The 23,397-nt window shown below is 46.0% G+C and overlaps 1 protein-coding gene across 3 annotated transcripts in view; it reads right to left on the reverse strand.

The window, feature by feature from the left end:
• COL4A6 (collagen type IV alpha 6 chain) overlaps positions 1–23,397 on the reverse strand; it is a 292,060-nt gene that overhangs the window by 9,120 nt on the left and 259,543 nt on the right. For 2 of the 3 annotated variants that reach the window (XM_061179436.1, XM_061179435.1), the window contains exons 23-37: positions 23,067–23,250; positions 17,639–17,710; positions 17,121–17,228; positions 15,833–16,054; positions 15,292–15,453; positions 13,473–13,643; positions 12,610–12,753; positions 12,037–12,162; positions 11,418–11,599; positions 9,428–9,491; positions 8,833–8,907; positions 8,212–8,319; positions 8,011–8,118; positions 7,358–7,429; positions 6,913–7,038 (exon numbers count right to left, since the gene is read on the reverse strand). In XM_061179436.1, the coding sequence (XP_061035419.1) occupies positions 6,913–7,038; positions 7,358–7,429; positions 8,011–8,118; positions 8,212–8,319; positions 8,833–8,907; positions 9,428–9,491; positions 11,418–11,599; positions 12,037–12,162; positions 12,610–12,753; positions 13,473–13,643; positions 15,292–15,453; positions 15,833–16,054; positions 17,121–17,228; positions 17,639–17,710; positions 23,067–23,250 (1,924 nt within the window). Of the gene's footprint in view, positions 1–6,912; positions 7,039–7,357; positions 7,430–8,010; positions 8,119–8,211; positions 8,320–8,832; positions 8,908–9,427; positions 9,492–11,417; positions 11,600–12,036; positions 12,163–12,609; positions 12,754–13,472; positions 13,644–15,291; positions 15,454–15,832; positions 16,055–17,120; positions 17,229–17,638; positions 17,711–20,392; positions 20,447–23,066; positions 23,251–23,397 lie in introns of all 3 variants that reach the window. The other variant, XM_061179437.1, reaches the window with a different exon arrangement.

Here is a 23,397-nt window from a genome sequence, read left to right on the forward strand (position 1 = left end):
GTTTTTCTCTTTCTGACTTACTTCACTCTGTATGACAGTCTCTAGATCCATCCACGTCTCTACAAATGACTCAATTTCGTTCCTTTTTATGGCTGAGTAATATTCCATTGTATATATGTACCACATCTTCTTTATCCATTCGTCTGTCGATGGGCATTTAGGTTGCTTCCATGACCTGGCTAATGTAAACAGTGCTGCAATGAACATTGGGGTGCATGTGTCTTTTTGAATTATGGTTTTCTCTGGGTATATGCCCAGTAGTGGGATTGCTGGATCATATGGTAATTCTATTTTTAGTTTTTTAAGGAACCTCCATACTGTTCTCCATAGTGGCTGTATCAATTTACATTCCCACCAACAGTGCAAGAGGGTTCCCTTTTCTCCACACCCTCTCCAGCATTTGTTGATGGTAGATTTTCTGATGATGCCCATTCTAACTGGTGTGAGATGATACCTCATTGTAGTTTTGATTTGCATTTCTCTAATAATTATTGATGTTGAGCAGCCTTTCATGTGCTTCTTGGCCATCTGTATGTCTTCTTTGGAGAAATGTCTATTTAGGTCATCTGCCCATTTTTGGATTGGGTTGTTTGTTTTTTTAATATTGAGCTGCATGAGCTGTTTATATATTTTGGAGATTAATCCTTTGTCTGTTCATGCGTTTGCAAATATTTTCTCCCATTCTGAGGGTTGTCTTTTCATCTTGTTTATGGTTTCCTTTGCTGTGCAAAAGCTTTGAAGTTTCATTAGGTCCCATTTGTTTATTTTTGTTATTATTTCCATTACTCTAGGAGGTGGATCAAAAAAGATCTTGCTGTGATTTATGTCAAAGAGTGTTCTTCCTATGTTTTCCTCTAAGAGTTTTATAGTGTCCAGTCTTACATTTAGGTCCCTAATCCATTTTGAGTTTATTTTTGTGTATGGTGTTAGGGAGTGTTCTAATTTCATTCTTTTACATGTAGCTGACCAGTTTTCCCAGCACCACTTATTGAAGAGGCTGTCTTTTCTCCATTGTATATCCTTGCCTCCTTTGTCATAGATTAGTTGACCATAGGTGCGTGGGTTTATCTCTGGGCTTTCTATATTGTTCCATTGATCTATGTTTCTGTTTTTGTGCCAGTACCATATTGTCTTGATTACTGTAGCTTTGTAGTATAGACTGAAGTCAGGGAGTCTGATTCCTTCAGCTCCGTTTTTTTCCCTCAAGAATGCTTTGGCTATTCGGGGTCTTTTGTGTCTCCATACAAATTTTAAGATTTTTTGTTCTAGTTCTGTAAAAAATGCCATTGGTAATTTGATAGGGATTGCATTGAATCTGTAGATTGCTTTGGGTAGTATAGTCATTTTCACAAAATGATTCCTCCAATCCAAGAACATGGTATATCTCTCCATCTGTTGGTATCATCTTTAATTTCTTTCATCAGTGTCTTACAGTTCTCTGCATACAGGTCTTTTGTCTCCCTAGGTAGGTTTATTCCTAGGTATTTTATTCTTTTTGTTGCAATGGTAAATGGGAGTGTTTCCTTAATTTCTCTTTCAGATTTTTCATCATTAGTGTATAGGAACGCAAGAGATTTCCGTGCATTAATTTTGTATCCTGCAACTTTACCAAATTCATTGATTAGCTCTAATAGTTTCCTGGTGGCATCTTTAGGATTCTCTATGTATAGTATCATGTCATCTGCAAACAGTGACAGTTTTACTTCTTCTTTTCCAATTTGTATTCCTTTTTCTTCTCTGATTGCCGTGGCTAGGACTTCCAAAACTATGTTGAATAATAGTGGTGAGAGTGGACATCCTTGTCTTGTTCCTGATCTTAGAGGAAATGCCTTCAGTTTTTCACCATTGAGAATGATGTTTGCTGTGGGTCTGTCGTATATGGCCTTTATTATGTTGAGGTAGATTCCCTCTATGCCCACTTTCTGGAGAGTTTTTATCATAAATGGGTGTTGAATTTTGTCAAAAGCTTTTTCTGCATCTATTGAGATGATCATATGGTTTTTCTCCTTCAATTTGTTAATATGGTGTATCACATTGATTGATTTGCGTATATTGAAAAATCCTTGCATCCCTGGGATAAATCCTACTTGATCGTGGTGTATGATCCTTTTAATGTGTTGTTGGATTCTGTTTGCAGTATTTTGTTGAGGATTTTTGCATCTATATTCATCAGTGATATTGGTCTGTAATTTTCTTTTTTTGTAGTATCTTTGTCTGGTTTTGGTATCAGGGTGATGGTGGCCTCATAGAATGAGTTTGGGAGTGTTCCTTCCTCTGCAATTTTTTGGAAGAGTTTGAGAAGGATGGGTGTTAGCTCTTCTCTAAATGTTTGATAGAATTCACCTGTGAAGCCATCTGGTCCTGGACTTTTGTTTGTTGGAAGATTTTTAATCACAGTTTCAATTTCATTACTTGTGATTGGTCTGTTCATATTTTCTATTTCTTCCTGGTTCAGTCTTGGAAGGTTATACCTTTCTAAGAATTTGTCCATTTCTTCCAGGTTGTCCATTTTATTGGCTAGGGTTGCTGGTAGTAGTCTCTCAGGATGCTTTGTATTTCTGTGGTGTCTGTGGTAACTTCTCCTTGTTCATTTCTAATTTTATTTATTTGAGTCCTCTCCCTCTTTTTCTTGATGAGTCTGGCTAATGTTTTATCAATTTTGTTTATCTTCTCAAAGAACCAGCTTTTAGTTTTATTGATCTTTGCTATTGTTTTCTTTGTTTCTGTTTCATTTATTTCTGCTCTGATCTTTATGATTTCTTTCCTTCTGCTAACTTTGGGTTTTGTTTGTTCTTCTTTCTCTAGTTCCTTTAGGTGTAAGGTTAGATTGTTTATTTGAGATGTTTCTTGTTTCCTGAGGTAGGCTTGTATACCTATAAACTTCCCTCTTAGAACTGCTTTTGCTGCATCCCATAGGTTTTGGATTGTCGTGTTTTCACTGTCATTTGTCTCTAGGTATTTTTTGATTTCCTCTTTGATTTCTTCAGTGATCTCTTGGTTATTTAGTAACGTATTGTTTAGCCTCCATGTGTTTGTGTTTTTTACGTTTTTTTCCCTGTAACTCATTTCTCATCTCATAGCGTTGTGGTCAGAAAAGATGCTTGATATGATTTCAATTTTCTTAAATTTACTGAGGCTTGATTTGTGACCCAAGATGTGATCTATCCTGGAGAAGGTTCCGTGCGCACTTGAGAAGAAAGTGTAATCTGCTGTTTTTGGATGGAATGTCCTATAAATATCAATTAAATCTATCTTGTCTATTGTGTCATTTAAAGCTTCTGTTTCCTTATTTATTTTCATTTTGGATGATCTGTCCACTGGTGTAAATGAGGTGTTAAAGTCCCCCACTATTATTGTGTTACTGTCGATTTCCTCTTTTATAGCTGTTAGCAGTTGCCTTATGTACTGAGGTGCTCCTATGTTGGGTGCATATATATTTATAATTGTTATATCTTCTTCTTGGATTGATCCCTTGATCATTATGATGTAGTGTCCTTCCTTGTCTCTTGTAACATTCTTTATTTTAAAGTCTATTTTATCTGATATGAGTATTGCTACTCCAGCTTTCTTTTGATTTCCATTTGCATGGAATATCTTTTTCCATCCCCTCACTTTCAGTCTGTATGTGTCCCTAGGTCTGAAGTGGGTCTCTTGTAGACAGCATATATATGGGTCTTGTTTGTGTATCCATTCAGCAAGCCTGTGTCTTTTGGTTGGAGCTTTGAATCCATTCACGTTTAAGGTAATTATCAATATGTACGTTCCTATGACCATTTTCTTAATTGTTTTGGGTTTGTTTTTGTAGGTCCTTTTCTTCTCTCGTGTTTCCCACTTAGAGAAATTCCTTTAGCATTTGTTGTAGAGCTGGTTTTGTGGTGCTGAATTCTCTTAGCTTTGGCTTGTCTGTAAAGCTTTTGATCTCTCCATCAAATCTGAATGAGATCCTTGCTGGGTAGAGTAATGTTGGTTGTAGGTTCTTCCCTTTCATTAAAGTATATCATGCCACTCCCTTCTGGCTTGTAGAGTTTCTGCTGAGAAATCAGCTGTTAACCTTATGGGAGTTCCCTTGTATGTTATTTGTCATTTTCCCTTGCTGCTTTCAATAATTTTTCTTTGTCTTCAATTTCTGCCAGTTTGATTACTATGTGTCTTGGTGTGTTTCTCCTTGGGTTTATCCTGTATGGGACTCTCTGCGCTTCCTGGACTTGGGTGGCTATTTCCTTTCCCATGTTAGGGAAGTTTTTGATTTTAATCTCTTCAAATATTTTCTCTGGTCCTTTCTCTCTCTCTTCTCCTTCTGGGACCCCTATAATGCAAATGTTGTTGCATTTAATGTTGCCCCAGAGGTCTCTTAGGCTCTCTTCATTTCTTTTCATTCTTTTTTCTTTATTCTGTTCCACAGCAGTGAATTCCACCATTCTGTCTTCCAGGTCACTTATCCGTTCTTCTGCCTCAGTTATTCTGCTATTGATTCCTTCTAGTGTAGTTTTCATTTCAGTTATTGTATTGTTCATCTCTGTTTGTTTGTTCTTTAATTCTTCTAGGTCTTTGTTAAACATTTCTTGCATCTTCTCGATCTTTGCCTCCATTCTTTTTCCGAGGTCCTGGATCATCTTCAGTATCATTATTCTGAATTCTTTTTCTGGAAGGTTGCCTATCTCTACTTCGTTTAGTTGTTTTTCTGGGGTTTGATCTTGTTCATTAATCTGGTACATAGCCCTCTGCCTTTTCATCTTGTCTATCTTTCTGTGAATGTGGTTTTTGTTCCACAGGCTGCAGGATTGTAGTTCTTCTTGCTTCTGCTGTCTGCCCTCTGGTGGATGAGGCTATCTAAGAGGCTTGTGCAAGTTTCCTTATGGGAGGGACTGGTGGTGGATAGAAGGAATGAGACACTGTAAATGATCACATGAAAATGCAAGATGGCATGTTTTCCCAACTCATTCCATTGTCAGAGACCTAAAAAAAAAAACCTCCAATATACTAATGCAGCCTCTCAATATTTAGTGCAAATACGAAAATGTTTGGCCTAATTTAATGTTATTTAGGTGAAGGTATTGTAGGGATGGGGATTGGTCCTAGGAAATTTTCTTGGGGGTACATCTTCATTGTACACTGATTTCTATAATCAAATCAGAGATTCTGTTCCTGTTGGAATTTCCTATATTCTTTTAAAACAAATTGTTTTAATCAGATATTGAGAAGAACAGAAGAATATTTATAAATCGTATGTAAAAAAATCATCCAGATACAATGAACATCTGTGTTCCAACCACCCAATTTAAGGAAAAGAAGCTAGCGATACCTTTGAATTTCTTTGCATGCCCTTCACAGATTCCACCACCTTCCCTCCCTCCCAGAGGAAACCACTCCTGAAGTTTGTGTTCATCATTCCCTTTTCATCACAGTTTGACCATGCATATTTGTATCCCTAAACAACATTGGTTGGAGTCATACCAAATGTATTCCTCTGCAACTTCCTTTTCTTCCCTGTCGCCATTATGTGCCTGAAATATATCCACCTTGACATGTGCTGTTTACTGCATTTGTAATTGTGATTTTATTACCTCAGATAGCCAAAGGCAATGAATAATTTAATGACCAGGAATTCATAGTCAAGGTTTAAAAACAGAAAAGGCATCATGCCTGTGCTTCCACCCAGGACCCTTCTTCTCTATCTCCTGCCAAAGAAGCCACACAACCTCCCTATAGGCTCAGACCCTGTTGGAGGCCTCACTCTGAAGAAGCTGCTGGCTTTCAGAAAAGTACAGGTTGGTCCAGACAAAGGAAAGAGTAAACACAGAGATGGCAGATGCCCCAATATAAAATGCAACTGGAAATGAATTAATGCATGAATATAGTTCCTAGAAAACCTACACACACATGCACATAAACACATAAAATAATGTGGTGGGACATCAGGCCCCAGAACTATAAGGAACAGAACATTTTGAAAACATGATTTCCCCAGGTAACATGTGATGGTAGAATGGCCAGTGTTTCTTGACCAACTACTATGTGCCATGCACTGTGCTAAGTGATTCCATATACATTACCTCACTCCTCATTGATTCCTCACCAAACCTATGGGGTAGATTCTCTTATTCACCTTTTATGGAAAAGGAAACCCACGTTCCTTTGGGGTGGAGGGGCAAGTAACTTCCTTGTTCAAGGTCATGTAGCTAGTGAGAGGAAGAGCTGGAATTTGAATCCAGCAGTCTGACTTCAGAGCCCATACTCTTAGCTGTGATGCTACACTAAATTCATTTCTTGTTCTACGTTGAGTGGGAGGTATATGCATCTCCAGAACATTTCTAAGGAGAGTTAACAAATCAGAATTCATTCACACTATTTGAGAAGTGGGGAAATGGGGGCTCAGAAAGGGACTTCAGACTATGTGATGAGTCAGGGGCCGAGATTAAGACGAAACTGGATTTCTAGTAAACCTAATAAATCCTAATCAAGTGCTTGCTGTGTGCCTGTCCTAGGGAGACATTTATCCTCTTAGACTTGGGCTCCTTCCAGCAGCCACACTGTCGTCTCAGGGCCCTGGGACAGCCAACCGCACTGGACACCAAGGAACTTCTGGTAAACCTCTTGCTATGTGGACAAGCACAGTCCCTCAGGACCATTAAACTCAGGCTGTGCCAAAGTGAGAAAGGGAGGCCCTGAGGTTAATAAGGGAGAATGGGAGGGAACCTGGAGGCTGGGGGGGTACTCACTGAACTGCTCTCTGACACCCCTTCCCAGGAAAGCCCTAAGTGTAGCCTACCCTCTTTTTGTCAGTAGTCAGTTCCACTGGGTTCTGAGATTCCCAGAGATGCGGAGATACGCACCGCTCATCCTTGTGAGCCGCGTGGCCCTGAGGAAACCCAACCCTGGCTGCCCAGCCAAGCCTGACTTGGGCTCACTTACCTCGGCTACCTTTTGGTCCTCTCACGCCTGGCTTTCCTGGAGCTCCGATGCCAATTCCTAGAGAACCTTTTTCTCCTTTGGGACCAGGCAGGCCAGCTGGCCCAGGCACACCGGTTATACTAGGTCCTAGGAGGAGATGCAGAGAGATGCGGGGACAGAAGTCAGTGGGGGTGAGACCTTTGTGCCTAGCTCACTTGCAGGGGGCCTGCTTGACAGACACCGGAGGCTGAGGATTGAAATGACAGGAAGGAGAGCTCGTTCGGGTAGAAGGACGAACCCCATCCTCCTTCCTCCCCACATCAAGGCATCCCAAATTGGGGGCTGGCAAGGAGACCTAGGAGTCTAAGGATATGGGATACACCGCAGCCAAGAACTCAAGGCCAGCCTCTGTCAAGCTTCCGGAAGAGCGAGTGCTCTCCTCTTTGCCTTTGAGGGTCTTGCTTACCTGGAGTTCCATGGTTTCCCTTGGTTCCTGGCAGCCCATTCAGTCCATGTAAACCAGGAAGTCCAGGGAAACCTGAGGGGAGAGAATATCAGAAATGGCTCCAGCAACTCTGAATCATGAAGGGTCAGCAAAAGGTCCTGCCCCCAGGGGCACTGCAAAGTCCTCATTTCAAAGGTCATGGTCTCTCTTGAGGCATTATTTAATGCCCTAAGGGAGACTGGACCACACCTAGTCTCCACCCTCCACCCTAAGTCTTCCTGCCTCTTATTAGAGACCAATATAGCTTAAGAGCAGGGTGGTAGATAATGAGGTATCTTCAAGAAGAAATCAGAGTGGCAATGCCAAGACCTTGAGTTGCCAGCTCCCAGAGACTTGCTGCCCAATCTCTAAGTCAGGAAAAGGCTACATATGCCAAGGCAACGACCTTCCTTCCCAACTCTGCTCTCCATGGATCCCATGTTCTCCTCTTCCCATTCATGTTTGCACTCCTTTCTTCTTCTTCTTCCTCCTTTCCTGTTATCCCTCATGAAACCCAGTCAATGACTCCCCTGGATACGGCTTAATCCCAGCTAGGTTCTCCTAAGAAAAAGTAGTTGCCATCCTTTTTTGAGGAAAGGACCCTTTATCCCACTGCCCACTCCCAACTCTCATACCTTTGGTTCCTATTAGGCCAGGGGGTCCCAGGGGCCCAGCTGCCCCTGGGTGGCCTGAAGAACCTGGAAGCCCTGGATTGCCTCTCATGCCTGCGACCCCAGGGAGTCCTAAAAGTGAAAACAAGGCAGAAGTTCAGAAGGGGTTGTGATTTGAAGTTGATCTGAACTTTTTCAGAGTAAAGTTGTCATGTGTCATGGTACCTGGGGAGGCAGGAAGGCCAACATCTCCAGAAATACCAACTTTCCCATCTTCACCTTTGTTTCCTGGGAAACCCACATCACCAACTGGTCCATCTTTTCCTTTCACACCTACAAAGTCAAGAAAAATGCTGAGTGATCAGGCCACGGTTCAGGCAGTGTGTTCCTCCACGGGAGAGGGGGAGCAGGAAGGTGAAGCCATTTTGAGTTGCCATGGGAGCTGGATCCAACAAAGATACTCTGAAAGGGATTGTGACAGCTGTCTTCATATTTGAAAGATGCTTCCCAATTGAAAAGTAAGTAAACTTGTTCTGAGTGTTCCCAGCAGTAGGAGTGATGGGTGGAAATGTTCACGAAGTATTTAGTTTAACTAAAAACTAAGGGGGTGGACACCATTATCTTAAAGGTCTTAGACTTATCCCGTAAGTCTGTGAGTCTTGAAGGAAAAGTAGGCTGGTTTGCTTGGGAAAACTGTTGATGGCCTCTGAGTGGATACATGTCAGGTAGGAATTTTTCTGCACTGTATAGAAGTTGCACAACTTGGGGTTGGCCTCCAAAATTCCTTCCGATCCTCAGTTTTGAGGAGTCTGTGAGACATGGGAGACAAAAGTACAGTAGCCTTACCTTTGAAACCAGGCTCCCCAGGTTGTCCCTTGGGTCCTGGGCTACCAGAAATTCCAAGTGTCTGGCCTTGGTCTCCTGGGGATATCAAGACATTGTTCAAGTGGTCAGGAGAAGCTACAGCTCAATTCGCAGCACATAGATTTTTGAGGGAAAAAAATCATAGCCAGAGAGTCTCCTTGACACAGTTACCCACCAGGTAAAAGGTTATGCTTTTATGCCTCAATGAAGGGCTGGGATGCTACCAGACTATTGCCATGAAATGCTGCTACATGCAGCATATCTCCATTGGGAAACACATCACTAGGCTCCGTATGGGCAGAGAAGATGAGAGGAGGGGCCCTAAAACATCACCAGAAGGGGAGACTGTCTAGAGCTGAGGTTCTCCTCTGCTGCTGAGTCTGGAAGGCAGCTGGGTCAAACCACTGTTTGTCGCATATCTTTGAGGAACAAAGACTGCAAAGGGGGTTCAGCCAAGGGGAAATGTAAATTGATTCCTTTTCCTCGAAACACAATGTCTCCCCCAAGGAGAGCCCTGGGCCTGTTAGAAATCCACCTTGCTCTGGAAAAATGCATTAAAGGGGAAAATGCTCCTTACCTTTTAAACCTGGGAGACCAGATGCTCCTGGGAGCCCGGGAGCTCCATTGAGACCCTGTGAACCCTTCAAAGCAAGACGGGAGTCAGTAGTTCTGCCCAGCGCTCAGGGCCTCCCACCCTCTCTTACCCCTCCCTTCCCTGAGCCACTGCTGGAGAGATGTCCATTGAGTAGTCTGTGGCAGGGGCAGACAGGTGGGGGGCATCCTGCAGAGGGGAAAGTGATGAGCAAGGGGGCGGAAATGCATATTTACGGGTTATAGGGGAGGGATTTGATCTACAGATTAATCCTGGTCTTGTCATTCATAACCTCCCAATGCCTATCAAAATTGGTATCTTGGGAAATCAAGGTGTGGATGTTCTAGCAAGTCTCTTAGAAAATACAAAACCTAACAGTCAGGCCAGGCATTTGATTTGCTCTGCATACAGTTGGCTATCACCGCCCATGCCAAAGCTCTGGAGCCATCATGCACGAGAACAAGCGTGGCCTCACCAACGTGGGGCTAGCTCTCTGCTGCGGGTTCCTCAAGGAACAGAGTCTTTCTGCCACCAGGTAGTGGGCTGTATGCATACAGGTACTGGAGTCTGAATTTGGGTTAATATTTCCATGATTTTCACAAGAAAAACTGCCTTCACTGGCTAATGTCCAACACACTATCTGAGTCTGGGAAATGGGCGTGTCAGCTGCCATTGGTACAATTCTTCCCCTGGTGTCTGGTATGGTTTTGATTCATTTGAGATGTACCCAGTAAGGACATACGCTACCTAGTGCCTTGGGTAGGAGTCCAACTTGGGTCACTCTGGTCACTGGACCACGACCCAGGACACCCCCTGCATTCACCTGGCCTTTTCTGCATATTGCCATAGCTACCCATTCTGAGCCTCTGCTCATGCTGGGACCCCTCCCAGAATGCTGTCCCACTTTGATTCCATCCTTTCTAGTGTGTAAGTAGCAGGTTGAGAATTGTTTCTTTTGCAATTGCTTCAGGGGTGTGTGTGTGTGTGTGTGTGTGTGTGTGTGTGTGTGTGTGTGTGTGTGTGGTGTTTTCTCTCCACAAGCTGGATTGACGCTTTTAAAGGACAGGGACTTTGTCTGCAGGGAACACAGGTGTCCTGTGATCCAGTTTATTAGTCCCTTCAATACTACTACTATTATTGCTACTATTTATTCAGAGCCTACCATGTGCCAAATACAACGTAACTGCTTTATACACATCAGCTCACTTAACCCTCACTATGGTCTGAAGAAGGTTTGAAAATGATTCCCATTTTTAACAGATGAGAAAAGCGAGGCTCCGGCAAGTTAAGCGATAAGCACAAAATCACAGAGCTAATGAGTGATGGAGCTGAGATTCAAGCCTACGTCTTCTCATTGCTAAGCCTACTCTACCACCCAACCTTTTAAGAACCCAGAGAAAATGGTTTTGATTCTTTGTTGTCTCCACAAGAGGCAACAACTGGCAAAGACCTTTCTGAAATCAAAACATCAAATAGTCTGTACCGAATTCTTCTGCTGTCCCAAACTCAACGTGGGATGCTGGCGGCGGGATGCAGACAAAAAAGCATGCAAGGCGGTTCTTGTTCTCAAGTCCTAACAGTCTCGTTGAGGAACTCAGACCCACACAGAACCAACTAGGATAAGTGTAAGCAGTGAGGAATGTAGGGTGCCAGCGGGGTGGGAGCTCAGGGACGCCTGGAGGGGCGGGTGCCTGGGCTGGGGCCTGAAGGACAGGCAGGTAGTCAGCGATTTCTAGGCGGAAGCTCTGCCACGTGGGGGAAGATAAAAGGCCCAGGAAGGAAGGGGGGATGTTTGGGAAAGGGTGAGAAGACCTGGCAGACTCAAGGAGGGGCCTTGTCTGGGGTGAGCTGGGGGAGGGAGCTGGGCGAGGGGGCTGGGAAGTGGGCTGGCATCAGAAAGGTGGGCAATAGGAACACATCCCCCTGCTACGGAGGCCGTTCCCTGGTGGGGAGATAAGGATGTGGGCAGACTTACACTTTCCCCTGGTATTCCTGGGAAACCTGTGATTCCAGGGGACCCCTTCAGGCCGGGTAAGCCCCGTAGTCCTGTGGAGCCAGGGGTGCCTGGTCTCCCACTAAGTCCCTTGATGAGGCTGGGGAAGCCAGGAGCTCCAGGCAAGCCTGGTGGCCCGGGGCGGCCAGCCTCTCCTTTGTCACCTGGGAAAGAAGCAAAAGTCTTGGGGAAGGACTCTAGGCAAGAGAAAATCTGCTCCCCAGGGTGCAGGTGCCCTGGGTCACAGGCGGCCGAAGCGCAAGCTTGGGCACGGTTAGCTTAGGGGGAGGAGTGGGGATAGAGGGAGGTGCCCCACTGGCAAAGCCACGCAGTGCCCATCCCCACTGTCTGCCAGGCCCTTCCAGGGATACAGCCGCCCGTGGTTCAAAAACGGAGTTCCACAGTGGCAATGAAAATTGGCAGGCTCACAGCCCAGGCCCCCCTCAGGCCCAGGGAAGGCAGCCTCCGTGGATGCCCAGCTGCCACCCATACTGCTGCTCTGGGGGTTCTTGTCCTTTGGGGCCTTTTCTCAGGAAAGAAGTTGAATTTGGTCATAAAAACTGTCTCGGGCATTTCTCCTGCCCATTCCCTGCCCCAGCACCTCTGGGCCCAGGAAATCCGATGGATCCAGCTGAGCCCTGAGAGCCTTTGTCTCCTGTGAAGTGGAGGTTCAGCACTGGAAGTCTGGGGCTGGGTACTCCGACTGGCCCCGGGTCGCCTCTGTCTCCTGCAGGGATGGAGATCATGAGACCCGTGTGAGCCGGAGCTTAGACACGAGGTCAGGCACGGGCTGACCGCTCATATCAGCTCTTCCCGCACCACCCCAGGCCCCCTTTCTGGGCTCTTCCACCTTCTTCCCCGCCCCTGTTTCCCCAACTTTGCATTAATGTGCACGCCCTCTCCCTCCTTCAACAAGCTCAAGGTCCACCTGCAACTTTAGACCCTACTCAAAACCCTTCTCCGTTGAGCATCGGGAATGTGTGTCCAGGCCTCTAACACGCAGTAGTAACTCAGAGTGATTAGGTCTTTTGGTTTAAAAGGACTTCATTCAGAAACCTCAAATCTTATCATCTAACACAGGGTTGGTATAAGCCACAGGAACGACAAAGTTGATAAACAAAATGTACCGTGGGAAGCATGGGTGGCAATTCCAGAATTCGATTCCCCAGCTCACCTTTTACACCAGGGCTACCAGCCTGTCCAGATGGTCCGACTCTTCCCGCCGACCCAGGAATTCCCTTTAATCCACTTGCACCAGGAATACCAGGGAGACCTGGAATCCCTGGAAAACCTATCAGTCCAACAGACCCCTTCTCACCTGTTGAGAAACAAGAACTTCTATTATTATCCCTGTTTGACATATAAGAAAGTGGAAGCTCAGAGACGTTAATTAACTCACCCAAAGTCACACAGCTAGGAAGTTGCAGAGAAGGGATTCAAACCCAAGTTTCTCTAACCCCAAAGCCCAAGCTCTTAGTCAGTACATGTTATGCTGCTTCCCTGAACAGGGACATTGTACTAAGCACCAGAAAGGAAAGAAGAGGTGGGCACCTCTCATGATTTGCCAAGTTAGAGCTCATGTTTGGCACAGGAGGAAAAAAAAAAGCCTATGGCCAGGAGGCAGGGAAATGAGCTCTAGCCTGGTGCTGTTGCTAACCAGTTGTGTGACCTTGGACCAGTCACTTTCCCCCTCTGCCCAACCTCTGGTGTCTAGCAGGACAGTCACAGGAATTGAGAGCTATCAGGCTCTATGGTAGAAGTTGTGCAAATGAGTAACCTTGGTGTGGCTGTTCCTGTCTTGGGCTCCCTGCCCATGCTATTCAGCCCAGTGATCCACCCAGCAGGCAGGGAAGGCGACTCACCTTGGGTGGGGTTCCTCCTTTAGCACCAGCCTTGTCCAACTATCTTGCCGAAAAAGCCCTGCCCACCTCCCTCCCCATTCCTCTTTTCCAGGCAGAGAGGAGGGAGGGGGCAAGCTGGGCAGCATGGCAGCTCCTTTTTGGCCCCCACTGGTGCCTTCCTGATACCTTCACTTACCCTTCGGACCTGGCAGGCCTGGCAGTCCAGTGGCCCCTGGCAAGCCGGAGTTCCCCAGGAAGCCAATTAGCCCTGGAGATCCCGGAAGGCCTTTCAGCCCAGGCAGGCCTCTCTTTCCAGCTGATGCAGGGGGACCTATATCGCCTCTTGGACCTTTCTTTCCAGGATGTCCTGAATCAGTACAGGAGAGAACACAGGACAGCTGTCAAGTGAGACTCTGTCCAGATCTGGGCCGCTGCCCATTCCCATGGCTTCTGGTTGGTTGGCTTGTTGGCGTTTGTAAACTGCCCTTTAACAATGGCTTAGGCAGGCTGCTAACAGGCAGAGTTCTTAGTTGGCTGAAGCATTAGCACCTACCGCCCAGGGCGCCCCGCCAATGGCGACTTCTTTCAACATGGCACTGTAGCTGGCGGGGGCGGGGAGGGGGGGGTGAGCAAACCCCTTCTGATGATAACTTCCCCCTTTATGAATGTGGTTCACACTTTAGCCTCTGAATGGAGCTCTGGGAAGCCAGGGTGGCAACTGGACTCTAGTTTCCTGGTACTTCCAGTTTGAATCACTCCACAATGGTTGTTTCCTGAGCCAATCGGTGAAGTAGAGGTTAAAGCCAAGCCATTGTTTCAGCCTCCCAGGGAGCCATGGATACAGGGCTGCCCTTTTAATCCCTCATGCAAGCAGTTAAGTCAGCCAGTTCCTTGGCATTAGGGTTGAAAGACCCCCTAGTGCCAAGTACTGTAGAAATCCCCAAGGCCCATCTGGTATCCTAGGTATTCTGAAACTTCTTTCACCAGGCTTTAAGTTGCTCAACGGGATTAACCTCCTGAGCTGCTGCCAAAGTGGAATGTTCAGGTACAAAGCAAGGAAATTAAAAAACCAAAGGATTAAATCAGTGACGACAGAGGTATTTGGGCCCCCAAGGACCTAAATGAATGGCTGACTTGGCCTTCTATGGATTGAAAAGCATCAAGTAGCTGCGAGCCCCAGGATTCTAATGGGAGGCTGTGAAGGGGATTCCACAACAAGGGAAGGAAATTCAATGGGGGCCAACCCCACAGCATGAGTTCAGGGACCCCTGGCCTAGCCAGGTTATAGTGTATAGTAAGATAATTCCCCAAGAGGCCAAGCTAGTGGGAGTGTTAGTCTGTGAGCTTGTGTGCTGTTTTCTCACCTGGACAGCCTATGTGAAGACCCCAGAAACACAGAAGGACAAAGGGGATAAAAAAGATATTAATGGCTGCGTAAAAACTCAACTTCAGTCACGTGGCTGGGAGTCGGGGGGCGGACAGCAGGGTGAGGAGGGGGGTGTGAGAAAAAGGCAAGCTGCAAACAGTAGGCTGGAACCAGGGGCTGTCAGGCCCCGCTGCGGAGTGAAAGGCACTTTGGCCCTGGGTCCTCAGAGGCCTGCTGGCCCGAGAGGCAGGCTGCCAGCACGGTCACCCTCTCTGCCTGAGCTCCTCGCCCGGCCCCAGTGAGGGCGGTGGGCAGGGGCGAGGCCCACCTGCACAAGGAGGGCAGGAAGGCAGGAGGGAGGCTGAAGCCTGAAAAGGGGGACTGAGGCCATGGCGGAGGGGCGGGGAATGATCATATTTGGGGGCCACATTTTGGAGGCTACACTGCAGCCATCGGTTCAGCTTGGCACCGCGAGGGTGACTTGAGATGTGAAACTTGAGAGGTCAGGAAAGTCAGTCTCCTTGTCAACTCTGACCCTGTCACACTGCTGCTACTGGCCCTCAGGGCGCCGGGTTGGGAGTTGGGGGGAGAGGAGGGGAGGGCTTAGCTTAAGTCTGTCAGGATGGGGCTCCTCCTCCGAAGGACCTACCTGCAGTGCCTGGAAAGCCTGGTGTTCCTGGGAGCCCGGGTTTGCCCTTGATGCCGAATAGACCACCAGACCCCCGGGGGCCTAGCTGTCCTGCGCGGCCTGGTATTCCAGGGCTGCCCCGCTCACCTTTGGGGCCGAGCAGGCCCGACTTCCCAAGCAAACCTAAGGAAAGGAAGGGCCAGACAATTACAGCCTGGACTGATAGCAGGGACCGATTACCTAACCAACTTCCAGCCGAAGAGCCTGCCCAGGATGCACCCTACGTGCCACTGTCTTATCAGCTCCAGCCTTGTTGCTAATCACAGGCTCTGCAAGAAATCTGACTATGGATTATAGATACTTCTGGAATTACTAAGACGGGAGAATGGACGCAGGTGATTTAAGAAAAAGTTCCACAAAGGGAAGGACAGAACAAAATGACTTTTCATTTCAAGCCCCTAATTAATCCATCACCCCAGAGTCATGCAGGTATTCATGCAAGTACAGCAGTTACTGAAAGGCTTTCTGTAGACTGTCAAATAAGTGGGGCAAAGAGAGTCACCCTTGGGTCCTGTAAGGCCAGAGTCTCCAGGAAATCCTCTGTCCCCTGGCAGTCCCTGTAGGCCTTGCTCCCCAGGAGCACCGTTTTCAGCACCAATGATGTCACCAGGGGCTCCCTTGGGACCTGGTAAGCCGGGACTGCCAACTTTCCCAGGCAAGCCATCTTTTCCAGGGAGCCCAGGAAACCCAGGCAAGCCCTTCTCTCCACGAGGTCCAGGAAATCCTAAATGTAAAGAGGCAAAAATAAAAGGCCATGGAGGTTTAGAAGTGACAGGTTTGGGGAGAGGACTCTGACACAGGTTTTTTCCCTACTACAAAAGCTAACATATTAGTAATGTGTGTCGCTTCCCTTAAAGGTCAGGAGTCTCTGGTCCTGGGAAGACTTGCCCAGTGGCAGGGACTGCCCCGTGTGCCCTGCAGGAGGTTCGAGCTCAGCGGGCAGAGCTCAGCAACCCGCTCCTGGGGAGCCTACAGTGGCCAGATAGCACAGGTTACGCCCGGGACCTCCTGTCAAAGGTCTGGTCTCTTCTGGAGTCATCTAACTCCTGCTATCACGCCTCCCTCTTTCTGGGTGGCAGACGGATCTGCAGCACTGATAAGCCCGAGGGAAGTGACCTAAGATGAGCCCCAGGCTGCAGAGCAGGCGTGGTTCTCAAACTGAGCATGCATTAGAGTCTCCTGGGGCAGGGGTGCTTGGGAAAACCCAGATTGCTGGGCCCGCCCCCAAAGCTTCTGATAAGTAACTCTGCCAAGGGGCCAAGGCACTGCGTTACTACCAAGTTCCCAGGTGATGCTGACGCTTCTGGCCGAGGGAACAGTTTGAGAACCACTGGTGCAGTGCAGAACAATGAAGCTCAGGTTGGAATGACAGGGTGTGAGCGAAGGCTTTGAAATATGACAACTTCCCTCTCACTCATCCGAATCTCCTTATCTGACCTTTAAGGAGTTGATCCAGGAAACTGCCATAGAACTTGCAGTCAGACCACGTGGCAGAGTCCTAGCTCTGTCACTAGTGACCTTGTGATCTCAGGTGAGTCACTTTCCATATGAGGCTCAGTTTCCTCCTCTGAAAGTGAAGGGGTTGGCCCAGCTCATCACAAATGGCCCTTATTGCTCTGAGATGCTGTCATTCTATAGCTCTAAGCTCTCTTGCCTGAGTATGAAATCAAAACCATCCCACTTACACCAGAGCACAAACCTAACTTCCTATAGTGGGTGGATGGCTACCACAATCCAAACACACACTCACACAAAAGGAGAAGCAGGTGAGGAGAAGCTCCTTTTCTTACCTGGCAATTCAGGGAGGTGAACCAATCCTGGACTTCCGGGCTCTCCTTTATTTCCACGCAATCCAGGCTGGCCTGGAGTCCCAGGGAGGCCACGGGCCCCGTTAGGGCCTGAAAACCCAAATGTGAGTGGTAAGGGGAAAGGAAAGTCGGTGTGGCTAGCTATGATTTGCGATGTCCAGTCAAGAATCCTAGTCTCGGGAATTCCCTGGTGGTCCAGTGGTTAGGACTCCATGCTTTCACTGCCGAGGGCGTGGGTTCGATCCCTGGTTGGGGAACTAAGATCCCATGAGCTGCGTGGTGCGGCCGAAAAAAAAAAAAATTCTAGGCTCTTGGAGAGCCTCTCTTATTCTCACCTCCCCACACAGCCCTCTCTAGCAGCCATTCTATTTCCTCAATCCTCAAGGCCGCCCTCTCAGGAGGAATGTGGATCCCCAAATGCTACCGGGCTATCCTCAGCTTCCTTTGGTGCATGGCCCTTACAAGTGTGCTCAGTGGCTTTTTCTGGCCTCATTCCATACCTGGGAATCCGGGAGCTCCTGGGAATCCTGATGGACCGTATGGCCCAGGAATAATACAAGGCAAGGTGATACCTGTAAATGGTAACATGTAAGCAGGTGGTGAACCCCCTGAGTCAGAGACGAGTTCCCCCTAGCATGCTCCTTTACTCCCATTCCATCGAATGGAACAGCTAAGTTATTCTTCCCACCCAGAAGCTGGGAGCCCATGCAGAAAAATCGTAGCATCAGAAGCTCTTGGGAGTTACTCCTAGTGCAATTTCTCACAGATAAGAATGCCCCTAGTGTCCAAGTCAGGACATCTCATTCTAACAAAGTTTCCTGTTGTGTAGGAATAGCAGCAAATGGCAGTTGCCTATTCACCCTGCCTTCAGATGGAGCCCCTCCCTAGGATGCGTGCTTGGTGTTAGTTATTATTATGCCCACATCACTAGATTGGAGTGTTGAAGCCAACACCCCTCAAGTTCAGATGACTGCTCTTTTCTTGGAATGAGGCTTTTCCCAAACCACTGGGTTCTTTTGACACATGTTATTTGAGATCTACTGAAACCTATTGATTGTCCTTGGTCAGATGGACCCATATGTCTGTACCAGGTAAACACTGAAGGCCACTCTCTTGGCCATGGCAGACACTGACCCTTCTCTCAGCTCCTCATTTGAAACTGTCAACTCTGCTACTCAGGGAGAAGGGGTAGTCAATTTCAGTATTCAAGACATTGAAATTGACCTGCGGAGCCCTTCCCTGGCAAATTCTTCCTTGCTCACTCATAGTGCAAATAAAGAGTCTATAAGATCACAGAGGGGAGGTTTAATAAAATACCAGTGAACAAATTGTTAGTTGGCTCCTTTAAATGCCATTTATAAACAATTGCTAATTAAAATCAGTCTTGCCTACTCATTAAAACAATCCCCTGAGATCTACTTTAAGCCAGAGTCCACAGTTCTAATAAACTGCTATAGCTTTTGCCTGTACGTAAAATAAATCACAAATTGCATCTCTTAAAGTTATGTATACAACCTATGATTCAGACTGCTTACTGAACTGGCTGGCATTCCTCCTCCAGTCTCGCTTCCATTTTCAAATTTAAAGGCTTGATGGCATTTTAGCCCACCTGTTCTAGTCCTAAATCAAAATTGGAAATTGAACAGTATAATGTATTGGTTAAGAGGTTGGGCTCTGAAGCCAGACGGAGCTGAGCTTGCATCGTAGTTCTGCTACTAACTAGTCGTATGAGCAAGATACGCAACCTCTCTGAGCCTCAGGTGTAAAATTGGAGCTACTTACGTCATACGGTGCTTGTGAGGATTATATGGAATAATGTTAACGGCACTTAGCACAGCGCCTGGCACCCTGCTATGTGCTCAGTGAATACTAGTGTTTTAGTATCTTACTTAAGGAGGAGTATTCAGAAGAGCTCCCGCAAGGCCATCCCCTGGATTCTACCTCAGTCAGGTTAGTGACACTACTTTGTAGCCTGGGCAGCAACTCTCTGCCTTCTAGACCTCAGGCTCCTATAGTTATATTTTCACAGGTGGAAAGATGGCCACAAGCCTGATCTTCCTCCATAGGTAGTCATACCCATCTCCATCCTGCCAGATGTTGAAATGATGGAGCTATTTTGGAGGGCTATTTCCCTACTGCGGAAATATGCTTTATGAGCAAGCATCTCATGATAGATGAGATGCATCATGGGGAGAGGGCTGCCTGTCCTGTGCTCGGCTTTGGACTAGGCTGAAGAACTGCCTCGCTAGATGGTATCATGAGAGGGACCCTGCAGAAAACTCTCCTGCCCCAACTATTTCAGTAGCTGATTGACTCTAATGTGTCAAACATTGTAGTTCCATTGCTTTATGTCTTAAAAAACAAACTGGATAAAATACAAATATCTCTGGGCCAGGTCCAAACACGAAGCCATCCATCTTCAATTTATCATATCTGTTTCATAGATTCTTTTCACCTGTGATAGCCAGAGCAAAACAAAATCTTTAGAAGATGGGGCCAAGGACAGGCATCTGGAAAGGTTCCAGGGCAGGAAAAATACTTAGAAAAGGGAAGATGAGTAGAACCCAGAGGAAATCAAGGACAGACCTCCCTTTGCCTCAGACCAGTCCTGTACAACACACCACATTTGTGTATTGCAAGCAGAGGGTCAAAATGGTGAGAAGGTAAGGACTTCAAGTCATACTGCTATCTGACTCTTTTACTTCACATTCCTGTCTTTTACTTTACATCCCTGAATTCTGAGCCTTCTCCCCAACAAAGCAGAAACCAGCTCTACCCTTGTTCTGTTTTATAAGTGCAACAAATGACCTAGTTATTCAGAATTTTCCCCATTAATGACAAAATTCATCTTCAGAATAAAAAAGCACCTCTGGTTATCAAGATTCTAACATCTCAGTTGATTCTGGTTCCAATGAATAAATATCAGACATGTGTGGCTCCTTCCAGGTACCTCCCAAGGCAAGTCATGGCCTCAGTTAAGTTCATAAATGAAGATGCTCAAGGAAGAGATCAGCCAAGCCATCAACATGCACAGTGAAGGAGACCAGCCCCTCACAGAGACTGCATGCCCACTTCCTCTGTCCTCCCTCCCAGGAGAGGTGTGCTAAGGAGACTTTGCAGCGGTGTCAGCGTGAGTCTTTGCACCCCAGCCTTAGGATCACCCCTAAGTGTCTGAGATTAAGTGAACAAAAAGGAAGGGGGGCGGGTTTGCCATCATTGGTGTTTGAGAACCTCTAGACCTAACTACCTCTCACCTCCCTCTGTGTCTAAGTCTCCTTGCCCAACCTTCTCCCTGCAGCAGCAGTCACCTAGACCAAACAAGTAAAGAAGAAAATTAAACCGGGACAGAAGTTCCTTGAGGCCCAAGGGAAGTCTTGTCTGTAGCCCACCGATCAAATTCCCTGTCTGGACTGAGTCGAGAAAGCTGGCATCCTCACAGGATCAAGGACACAGTAGCCGCTGCAGTGATAACCAGGGTGATTGATTACTATGAGCATCTGGATCAGAGCCTCTTTGGAAACAGCCAGTTGTCTCCTTGCCCAGGATTTGTAATAATTCACACTATTAGGTTGAAAGGCTTCTGATGACTTCATTCCCTTTCCTGGCAATGTAGTTGTCCTAGCCTGAGCCACCACCAGTTGGAGTGAGTACATTTAGGAACAGCATCTTCATCTTTCATGGCAACAGTAATGGCCATAATGCAAATGTTTAGGGCCCACAGGTTAAGTGTTTTTACAATTGTGTGGAAAGAAAGCTAGGTTTGAGGAGTTATATTTGGTGGCTGTAGAGAGAAAAAGAAAGCTAATGCTCTTAATTGAAGTAATTTTTTGGAAAGTCTTGGTATTGCAACAAGAACATTTTCTGCATAAGGCATCTCCCAGGCTATAGCTTTTCTAGATCACTAGTTTCCTGAGAACTTTCTGGGTCCAGGGATAGTGAAGTTTGGGACAGAAATGTTCCTGTGGGCTTCCTTCTGTTTCCAAGCAGTTAGAATGTTGATAATATCCAGATTTGAGCGTGTCTGAGTTTATAGGCACCATGTTAATATAACTCAGTTTAAAACCTAGTTGCCTGCAAAATGGGTTGAACTAGAATGAAGACCCAATTGGCGGAGGGGCGGTGGAATGACCATGAATAATGTCTCTGGGAACAGAGCTGGAAGCAAGGCTATAGCTGACACCAGGACTTCCAAAAGGCCGAATGGTTTTGTTTGACAAAATTCCTCACAGCCTTAATAGGGATACTGACTTGGACTGAAATACTGACTTGGGTTTAAGAATCTTGAATCATCCATCTTTAACTTGTACTGTAATCCTTATTATACCAATTCACAAAAGTACATTTTAAAAGAAATAAATTTTTACAGGACCTGGTATCTGTCTTCTTTTTTGTAATTCTTCAAGGTGATGAGGTGGAAAGAGGAGAAATAGGTCTAAGAAAAAGCTCCTTGGTTATGGAAAAGGCCCTTTCCTCTGTAAATGTATATTAGTCTCCTGTGGAACACTGCACTATACTAGGCAGGGTGAGAAACACTAAAAAGGATTACTCACCTTCCTTAGTATCCAGAGGCTTACAATGCAGTTGGAAAAAGTAAAAGCATTAATGGAAGGAAATATATAATCTAACTGGCAAAGACATACTATAGGGGTCATGAGAAAGCTTAGTGGAAGAATTAAGGTCTATATCGAACCCTGAAAGTTGGATGGGATGTGAGTACATAGAGGAAGGAGGAAGAGTATCCAACAAAAAGGCAACGTGGGCAACATCTTGGAGTTGGAAATGAATATATTGTTTATGGGGACAGTGAAAGATACTGTTGTCTTAGTGTTTTGTTTTGTTTTAATCATGAAGAGTATGAGATAAAGTCAGGTTAGAAAGATTGGTTGTGTCCATGTTTGGAGACTTCTGAATTCTAGGCTGAGGAGTTTGAACATTATCCTCTATTTAGTAGAGGACATTTGTGGCTTTGGACTAGGGGAGTAACATGATGGAACCAGCACTTTACAGATTATTAAATTGGCAGCAGTGTTCATAGTGGAATTGAGTGGGGAAAGTCTAGAGGTAGGAAATGAAAAACTACTTAGGAAGTTGTCATTCTTCCATCCATCCATCCATCTATTCATCCATCCATCCATCTATTCCAACAAGCATATAGGTGTTAGCTAGGCATGAGATAATGAGCTTAATACCAAGAAGAAGAAGGGAAGAATATAAGAGGCATTGCAAATGAAGAATATGAGATGAATTTCAAGTTTTCAAACTTCAGATGACTACAAGAAGTGTGGTACCACTAATGGGAACATAGAAGTTGTGGAAACATAGAAGTTAGGATGAAGAACTGTTCTAGCTGTATGCAAGGAGGCAAGTTAATAGCATAGTACCTTAATCTATAAGCAGGGCTGTCACTCATTATAATTACTAAAATTCAAGTAGAAAGAGAAGTTATATAAATGGGAGGGATTTAAGGTATGAAATGGAGATCGGACTAGATAGAACTAGGGTCTCTTCTCAATCTGAGATCTCATGAATTAAGGAAAGGTTCTTCCCTACTGATGATATTACCATACAACTTAGAGGATACCTTCCTTGTCCAATTTCCACTCATTACTTCCATGGCACTTGTAATAAATGGTCATCCAGCTTCTGCTTGAAATCTTCCAGGGATTATGAGCTCATAACCTCCCAAGGCCATTCTGTTATACTTTCAGACTGCTCTGTTAGGAAGTTTTTCACTTAGTAGGGCTGAAATCTATATTGTTCTGTGTAACTGTACCACAGTATGATCCTTCTTCCACATGAAAACCCTCAAGAGGATTGAAAGCAGTGATTCCAGTTAGCCTTCTTATGACACATTTCACGCATCTGGGTCATATCTACCCTCAAGGAGTCAGTTTTCCAAGTCCAAAGCCATCTGATTCCCTGACTCACCTGGAATCCCGGGGGGGCCTGGTTGCCCTGGGAATCCATCTACTCCTTTATCTCCAGGAAGTCCACGAGGTCCAGAAGATCCTGGTAGCCCAATTCCTGGGGGGCCAATTGGACCAGTGCGGCCTTTTTCACCAGGAAGTCCTGGTAACCCCTTTTCACCTGGGAAGCCCTGTCCACCATCACCCTAGACAACACATAGGAAAGGATGAAAGCATGACTTAAGAGACTTATCTGGAGAGCCCTCTGACCATAGGAAAGAAACACCTAACCAGTATGAGCAGGGCTTTATTTTTTGGTTAAAATTCTCTGTCACTCTAGTTTTTCAATCAAT

Source organism: Eubalaena glacialis, chromosome X (genome assembly GCF_028564815.1).
Source record: "Eubalaena glacialis isolate mEubGla1 chromosome X, mEubGla1.1.hap2.+ XY, whole genome shotgun sequence".
Classification (NCBI taxonomy): domain Eukaryota; kingdom Metazoa; phylum Chordata; class Mammalia; order Artiodactyla; family Balaenidae; genus Eubalaena; species Eubalaena glacialis.